Here is an 8,289-nt window from a genome sequence, read left to right as displayed (position 1 = left end):
ACGGGCCCCAGTGCGCTGAGCGTTGGGGCGGCAGGGAGAGGACCGCGGGGGACCTGCACATCTGGAAATGCTCCAAACATGGACAGCCGAGCCATCCCCGCCCTTGGGGCGCTGGCGCTCCTCCTCCTGGCTCTGGGGGCCCTCGCAGGGGCCGGGGGGCCAGAGCTCGGCTCAGCCAGGGCATCATCTCAGGGTCGTGAGCGCAAGCCCTGCCTCGGCCTCCGCGCAGAGCATGGAGCTACTTGAAATAAAAGGATGGAGCCCTCAGGACTGCACGTTCTGGGGACAGTTTTCCAAAGTGTGTGCTTTCCAGGCCTGTGGTGCCCTGGCCGCCCGTGGCTTCTGACGGCACCTCCCGCGGCCGCGGCGCGGGGGATGGGTCAGCACAGGCCAGGCCTTGCGGGGCGCTGGGTCTTCGGGCCCAAGCTCCAGGGAGCTGCAGGCTGGGGTGACCCTTGGCCTCTGCGGGGGCGGCTGAGCGAGCTGGGTGGCTGGACGCCTCTCCCAGTCATCCAGGCCTTCGTGGCTCTGCACAGACCACCCCCATGCTGTGCACCTAGTCCCCTCCAAGGCCAGCGGGGATGGGACGGGGTCTCCAGCTCAGAACCTGGGCACGTGCCGCTCACTGGCTCGGTCAGTCCTGCCCCCTGCGTATAGGTGACGACAAGGCGGGCCAGCCGCGGTTGGGAGGTGGGCACAGCCGCCGGGCAGGGGTGATGGCACACCTCTGACTCCCCACAGTGGCCCCCAGGTGCCTGTGGAGGGAGCAGCGGCCCAGCTCTGGGCAGCTGTCTGGGGCTCCTGCCTGTCCCTGCGGGGGACCCAGGGCGTCTGCAGCCACTGTCTTCACACTTGGTGAGCACCGAGGTCCCAGGAGCTGCAGTTGCCACCAGAGCCAGGGTCCCTGGGTGCCCCCGGAGCCCTGAGCACCGCCAGGGGTGGGGAGGCAGTGCCACTGTTGTGAGTTAGGACCCCTCGGCCCATAATTGCTCATGTTTGGGAGAGAACCACCTGGAAGCACAGACAGCAAGAGGCTGAGGGGCTGCCGCCGCCCCCTCCTGCCCAGGGGCAGCCTGGTGCCCCCTCCCCCCAGGGGAAGGCTGCCTCGATGGGCCCACCAAGTGCCGCGGCCCCATGTCCTCGCTCCTTCCACACGGCCTGAGGGAAGCTGGCGGGAGCTGCGCTGAGCAGGGCGAGGCCTGTCCTCCCAGGGAAGGGGCAGCACCAGGACACTGCCCTGCGCTGCCCCGGACAGGCGTCCCTGCCCCACTGCGGGAGGAGCACCGGCGGGGGGAGGCCGCGGTGTGTCCCGGCTGTCACCACGAGCCAGCCTGTGGGCAGCCCCTCCAGCTGAGTCCTGGCCTTCCCAGGGACAGCCAGCATGCTTCTGGAAGCTTCAACGTGGGAGGGCCTAAGGGCCTGGGGCAGCCCCCCACCTCACCCTGGGGCAGGAACCAGCCTCCCGGGGTCTGTTCCCTGGGCTTCCGCAGGAGGACGAGGGGCCCAAGGGGTGTCTGGGTTCCCCGCAGAGCCCCCAGGCCGCCCCAGGCCCAGCCTTCCAGCAGGTGTTGAGGAAGGACCTGGTTCAATCAGCCGCACCGAGCCGCCCCCTCGGCTCCGCGGCCCTGCCCCCCAGGCCAGGCCTGGCCAGGCCCTGCGAAGGGCGCGGGGGGGGGGGGGGCGCCGCTCAGCAGCAGAGGCGAAGGGTCTTGCGGAAGACGGCGCGGAACTCGGCGTTGAACACCGTGTAGATGAGCGGGTTGAGGGCGCTGTTGACGTAGCCCAGCCAGGTGACGGCGCTGACCAGCCGCGGGGGCACGGGGCAGGCGGGGCACAGCGCGCGGGTGATGTGCACCACAAAGAAGGGCGTCCAGCACAGCAGGAAGGCGCCTGGGGGGCGGGGCGGTGAGCGGGTCCCGCGGCCACCCCGCCCGCCCCCCCGCCGCCCCCACCCGGGCAGGCACCCACCGACCACCACGGGCAGGACCCTCATGGCCTTACGCTCCCGGCCCGTGATCTTGGCGCGTCTCCGCTTGCGTGGCTGCCGCGGGGGCTCCGCGGGGTTGGCGGCAGGGGGAGCGGCGGCGTCGGGGGCGGGGGGCGGGGGGCGGGGGTTGGCGTTGGGGGTGTCATGGGGGATGCCGTCGGGGGGCGGCGGGCCGGGGGTGCCGTCGGGGCTGCCATCGGGGGGCGGGGGGCGGGGGGTGCTGTCGGGGCTGCCGTCGGGGGGCGGCGGGCCGGGGGTGCCGTCGGGGCTGCCGTCGGGGGGCGGGGGGCTGGGGGTGCCGTCAGGGGGCGGCGGGCCGGGGGTGCCGTTCAGGGGCGGGGGGCTGGGGGTGCCGTCGGGGCTGCCGTCGGGGGGCGGGGGGCTGGGGGTGCCGTCGGGGCTGCCGTCGGGGGGCGGCGGGCTGGGGGTGCCGTCGGGGGGCGGGGGGCTGGGGGTGCCGTCGGGGCTGCCGTCGGGGGGGGCGGGGGGCTGGGGGTGCCGTCGGGGCTGCCGTCGGGGGGCGGCGGGCTGGGGGTGCCGTCGGGGCTGCCGTCGGGGGGCGGGGGGCGGGGGGTGCCGTCAGGGGGCGGTGGGCCGGGGGTGCCGTTGAGGGGCGGGGGGCTGGGGGTGCCGTCGGGGCTGCCGGCGGGGGGCGGGGGGCGGGGGGTGCCGTCGGGGCTGCCGTCGGGGGGCGGCGGGCTGGGGGTGCCGTCGGGGCTGCCGTCGGGGTCGGGGGGCGGGGGGTGCCGTCGGGGCTGCCGTCGGGGGGCGGCGGGCTGGGGGTGCCGTCGGGGCTGCCGTCGGGGTGTGGGGGGCGGGGGGTGCCGTCAGGGGGCGGTGGGCCGGGGGTGCCGTTGAGGGGCGGGGGGCTGGGGGTGCCGTCGGGGCTGCCGTCGGGGGGCGGGGGGCGGGGGGTGCCGTCGGGGCTGCCGTCGGGGGGCGGCGGGCTGGGGGTGCCGTCGGGGCTGCCGTCGGGGGGCGGGGGGCGGGGGGTGCCGTCGGGGGGCGGGGGGCTGGGGGTGCCGTCGGGGCTGCCGTCGGGGGGCGGCGGGGCGGGGGGTGCCGTCGGGGCTGCCGTCGGGGGGCGGGGGGCTGGGGGTGCCGTCGGGGGGCGGCGGGGCGGGGGTGCCGTCGGGGCTGCCGTCGGGGGGCGGGGGGCTGGGGCCGCTCGGTCTGCGCGGTGTCCGGCCGTGCAGCTTGGCCCGACGCGCGGCCTCCCAGCGCCGCAGGCCCCGGAACGTGGCCCAGTAGAGCAGCAGCATGAGCGGGCAGGGCAGGAAGAAGGAGCACACGGACGAGTAGACCACGTAGTCGCGGTCCTCCAGGCGGCACACGGCGGGGTCGCGGCCGCGCGCGTCGTTGAGGCCGCACAGCACTGGCGCGGCCACCGCCGCCGACAGCAGCCACGTGGCGCCGATGAGCAGCAGCTGGCGGCCGCCCCCGCCCTGCCGGTTGTAGCTCAGCGGCACCGCCACAGCCACGAACCTGCGGGGGCGCCGTGAGGGCTGCGGGCCGCGGGCCGCGGGGCGGGGCCTGGCGAGGGGCGGGGCGGGGGCGGGGCCTGGTGAGGGGCGGGGCCGACGTGGGGCGGCTCACCTGTCCACGCTGATGGCGCACAGGTTGAAGATGGAGGCGGTGCACAGCATCACGTCCATCGCCATGAGCGCGTCGCAGAGCCCCGGGCTGAACAGCCACACGCCGCCCTGGACCTGCGCCGCAAGGGGCCCGGGGTGGGGGCACGACACGCACGAGACCAGCCGGCCGCCCCCCAGCCCAAGAGCGCTCGCCGCCACCCGGGCCGCGCTCTGACGCCCAGCTTCCCGGGGGGCGGGAATAGGTCCGGGATTCCGCCTGGCCGCCTTGCCACCGCGCTGGGCAGAGCCCCTCCGTCGCCCTGGGAGGGCCCCCGGAGCAGGGGTGCAGGCGGTGGAGGACCCCAGTGTGATGCTGTGCTGGAGGCGGGCCCCCCCTCCCGCAGACTGCGGTCCTCCTGCCCCAGGACATGAGCCCCGCCGCGTCCCCCCGCGGGGTGGCGAGAGTCGGCCTGTCTGGTTAAGCCCTGTCCCTGCGCTCGGACTCGACGGGTCCTCACTTTTGTGCCCTCATCTGTAAAATGAGAGTGTCCATAGCACCCACAAAACCGCCCTGAGGATAAATGAGTGAAGGGGTGCAGAGCCCCGCACGTGCCCAGCGCCCCCACCAAGGGCAACGAGCAGACAACCGCCCCCTCTAAATCCCCTGCCGCTGATTTGGGACGATTAGGAGCTTAAGGGCCGTCGCTGTGACGTCCGGCGGGGCTCGGGGGAGGGGCAGGCGCAGGCCCTGCGTGTCCTTGTCCTGCTAGTGACCCGGCGGCGCTGAGCCCCTCCCGCAGCGCCCAGCCAGCGCGCTCCCGGCCCTGAGCAGCTCCTCCGCCCAGTGGGCAGCAGCGCAGCAGGGCCGGCGGCGGGGGTCCCACCAGGGCTTCGGGCCCGGCTCCCGGCGGGGGTGGGACGCCACCCCGTCTTTTGGGGTCCACTGTGAGGCGCGGGGGGCGCCCTGCTCCCTGCCCCCGGCTCCTGGGGCCGCGTGCCCCTCCTGCTGTGGGCACAGCGCGTGTCGCGTGGGCTTCCCGGGGGCCCGGCCGCCTGCGCGCTCCTGCTCACGCTTGGCTGTGCTTTGTGCGGTGATGTGTGTCCCTGTGCCCCCGGGACAGCCGGGGCGGGGGGTGGCTCGACCCGAGTCTGCGCGTCCATCTGGCTCCCCGGGGAATGGAACCCCCGCCGGTGCAGGGGGGCGGCCCGACTGGCGGTGTCGCCCGTTTCTGAGCGCGCGGCTTGGAGGACGAGGACGTGTCGTTGGTAGGAGCCGCCGAGCAGGGCGAGGAGAGGGGGCGCGGGTGGGGCGCGGGGCGGGCGCGGGGCGGGCTCACCTCGGAGTAGACGAACAGGGGCAGCACGAGCAGGGCGAGTAGGAGGTCGGCGGCCGCCAGGCTCACGATGAAGTAGTTGGTGGGCGTCTGCAGGGCGCGCTCGGCCGCCACGCTCGCGCACACGAGCGCGTTCCCCGCCAGCACGGCGCCGATGAGCAGCACGCCCCCCGCCAGCGCCGCCGCCGCGCCCGGGGTCCCCGGGGTCCCCGGGGTCCCCGCGCCCGGCCCGCGCCCCGCCAGCAGCCCGTCGGCGTCCACGGCGCTGCGGTTCCCCATGGCCCCCGCCCCGCGGCCCGGCGGGCGCGCAGCCCCGGGACGGCGCCCTGGACCCGCCCCCCGCTCCGCCCTCCCGCCCCGCCCCCCCCGCCCCGGCCGGTCCGGGCGTTCGCGGTCCCCGCGCAGGTGGAAGGGGCGGCGCGGGGGGCGCGAGGGGCGCGGCGCCCGGCCGGGCTTGGGGTCCACGAGGTCCCGCCGCGCGTCCGCTTCTCAGGGGCGGTCCAGGAGGCGCCTCCGGAGGGAGCCCTCCCCGCGCCCGGGCGCCCGTGCCTGAGCGTCCGCCCGCCTCGCCCGTGCGCCCCAGGCGGGCTGCCCTCCGCCGCCCCGACCCCGCAGGGCCCCCGGCGCCCGCGGCTCACTGCAGGGCCTTGGGCGAGACGGAGGAGGGCGCGCGGGGCCCGCTCTGGGAGCCCCGCCCCGCCCCGCGCACCCAGGGTCGCGGCGGCGCAGCGTGGCCCGGTGGGGCAGGTGCCGGGGTGGCCATCCGCCGCGCGGGCTCACGCTGCGCTCCAGCCGGTTGCGACAGCGCGACCTCATGGCCTCGGCGGCTCCGGGGCGGAAGCCTGTCCCCGTCGGGGCCCACCCGCCGCGCATGTAGCCGCGTGCGCTGGGCCCTGGGGGGCAGCGGGGCCTCGGGCGGGGGGAGCGCAGAGCTGTTGCCAGGAACCCAGGAGCCTTCAGAGACAGCAGGGGACACCGGCCACCCCCCGGTGAGCCGCCCAGGTGCATATGGAAGCAGGCACCCTCGGGGGCTCGCCCTCTGCACCCAAGGCTCCCTCTCAAATAAATAAATAAAATCTTAAAGAGAAAACAAGGATTCTGACCCCAAAATGCCATAATGAGGGTCACAAGGGGCAAAGTCCCTCGGGTCTGATACAGGACAGGTGCGTGTCCAGGGGCATCTAGCTCCGAGGTGCATCCAACGCCTCCTTCCCTGTGATGCAGACAGGTGCCGGACAGGGGAGGGGATGGTGCCCTCGCAGGACAGACCCGAGGCAGGGCTGGCACCCTGACCTCGGGTTACATGCCAAGCAGTGACTGTAGCCTAGCCTCTGACCCGCTTGCAGTTTCCTCTCCGTCCCCAGATGTCAGCCACCACTAAGCATGAACGGGCAGTGTGGACCAGGAAGGGATGTGTGCAGTGTAGACCTCTGACAAAGGATGCAGGTCCACAATATACAAAGAGCTCCATCAGGGACGCCTGGGTGGCTCAGCGGTTGAGCATCTGCCTTTGGCCCAGGGCATGATTCTGGAGTCCCAGGATCGAGTCCCACATCAGGCTCCCTGCATGAAGCCTGCTTCTCTGCCTATATCTCTGCCTCTCTCTGTGTGTGTCTCTCATGAATAAATAAATAAAATCTAAAAAAAAAAAAAAAAAAAGAGCTCCATCAAGTCATCAAGAAAAGACGGTCCAGTTTTTAACAAAGGAAAAGGTCCTGCAGAGGCACATTAGTAGACGGAGGACTCCAGGGGCCAGTAAGCAGGGAGGGACAGCTCAACACCCTGTCATCGAGGAAATGGCAACAGAACTCACGGTGCCTCGCCTCCACCTACTAAAATGGAAGGAGACAGGATCTCTGGGTGGCGCAGCGGTTTGGCGCCTGCCTTTGACCCAGGGCGCGATCCTGGAGACCCGGGATCGAATCCCACGTCGGGCTCCGGGTGCATGGAGCCTGCTTCTCCCTCTGCCTGTGTCTCTGCCTCTCTCTCTGACTATCATAAATAAATAAAAATTTAAAAAAATGAAAAAAATAAAATAAAATGGAAGGAGTCACATATGTGATGTGAAAATGCCTTCTCCCAGCTGGGACCTTGTCACTTCCTCCTTGACAGCAGATCCGCCGCCCTCCCCCCCCCCCCAAGCTGTGAGTCTGGGCGCTTTCCGTTCCCTGCCCAGCGGGCCAGTTGCCTGAGCACTGTTTGTTGAAAAGACTGTGTCTCCATTGGCTTGCTTTTCAGTTTCTGCCCCCAAAAGTCACTCGATCGTCTTTGTGTGGGGCTCTTTTTTTTAACCCTCGCCTGTGTTCTGTGAGCCACACATCTAACATCCGTCCTTGCAGAGTGACCCGCAGCCGTGACTCCTGCGGCCTCACGGCCAGTGGGAACTCAGGCTCTGGGGCCCCGAGCCTCGTTCCCACGGGACTGTGCCGGCCGCCCTCATGCCTTATCTGTGAGCCTGGCCTGGAGCCCCCGACTCGGGCACGACCCGCCTGCTGGGCATGTGACTCGGATCGCGCTGAATCTGTGCAATGAGTTTAGGGCAAAGTGACACCCGGGGACGCCAAGTCCCCCATCTGTGAGCACGTGTCTCCCTCTGAGGTCTCACATCGCATCCTTCGTCTCCAGCCTATGGGGCCTCGCAGCCGAGGAGTTCGGGCTTCTAGAGGCAGTAAATGGTTCTTCGGAGAAACGTCATTTCCGGGATCCCTGGGTGGCCCGGTCGGTTGGGTGTCTGCCCTCAGCCCAGGGTGTGATCCCGGGGTCCTGGGGTCGAGTCCCACGTCGGGCTGCCTGCTTCTCCCCCCGCCTCTGTTGCACCCCTTGGTCATGCTCCCTCTCTCTTCCTCTCTCTGTCAAATAAATAAACTCTTAAAAAAAAAAAAGAAAAGAAAAAAAACGTCATTTCCAGTTGTTCACTGCTAACGTGTAGAAATACAGTCTTGGGGTGTTGACCTCATGTCCTTTGTTGTTGCTAAAACCCGTTAATGCAAGGATTTTTCTTTTTTTAGTTTTTTTTCAGAGTTTCTACATAGACGATTACCTTATGAGTAGAAACCACTTTATTTCTCCTTTTCTTATCTGGATGCCCCCCCTCCCTCCCTCTGTCCCCCTTATTTTAGCAACCGGAACTGAACATGATGTCGCTGGAGCCCGAGCGCCAACATCTCCGCCCCGTTCTCCGCTTTCGGGGAAACTTTGGTCTCAGCACCGAGCGCCATGGCAGCTGTGGGTTTCCCTTCCTCCTTGGGTTCAGGGAATTCCACCCTTGGGTTCCTGAGAGGCCGGGCCTGAGCAGGTGTCGCATCATCTGCCCGAGGCGGCCGGTGTCTCCCCTGTGGCCGCTGCGGGCTGGACTCCACTGGCAGATGGCGCCATGGGCTCCTGGGCGGCAGGG

The 8,289-nt window shown here is 70.5% G+C and overlaps 1 protein-coding gene across 1 annotated transcript; it reads right to left on the bottom strand.

Moving 5' to 3' along the window:
* Nucleotides 1-1,685: 1,685 nt before the first annotated feature.
* On the bottom strand, nucleotides 1,686-5,238 carry DRD4 (dopamine receptor D4). The gene is made up of 5 exons (XM_041723323.1): nucleotides 4,899-5,238; nucleotides 3,584-3,696; nucleotides 3,108-3,472; nucleotides 1,969-2,370; nucleotides 1,686-1,890 (listed from the first exon to the last, which is right to left on the bottom strand). Exons 1-5 carry the CDS (start codon nucleotides 5,172-5,174, stop codon nucleotides 1,688-1,690), a joined length of 1,359 nt encoding a protein of 452 aa, XP_041579257.1. The 5' UTR covers nucleotides 5,175-5,238; the 3' UTR covers nucleotides 1,686-1,687.
* Nucleotides 5,239-8,289: the final 3,051 nt, after the last annotated feature.

This window comes from Vulpes lagopus, chromosome 11 (genome assembly GCF_018345385.1).
Source record: "Vulpes lagopus strain Blue_001 chromosome 11, ASM1834538v1, whole genome shotgun sequence".
In the NCBI taxonomy this organism is placed as follows: domain Eukaryota; kingdom Metazoa; phylum Chordata; class Mammalia; order Carnivora; family Canidae; genus Vulpes; species Vulpes lagopus.
The sequence above is the reverse complement of the archived record's forward strand: the minus strand, read 5'-3'. Positions and strand labels throughout refer to the sequence as shown.

Coding starts and splice junctions, on each gene's coding strand:
- DRD4 (XM_041723323.1), bottom strand. CDS start 5,174: ATGGGGAACCGCAGCGCCGTGGACGCCGACGGGCTGCTGGCGGGGCGC. Junction 3,697..4,898: donor CCCTGTTCGTCTACTCCGAG/GTGAGCCCGCCC, acceptor CTTGCGGCGCAG/GTCCAGGGCGGCGTGTGGCT. Junction 2,371..3,107: donor CAGCCCCGACGGCACCCCCG/CCCCGCCGCCCC, acceptor ACGGCACCCCCA/GCCCCCCGCCCCCCGACGGC.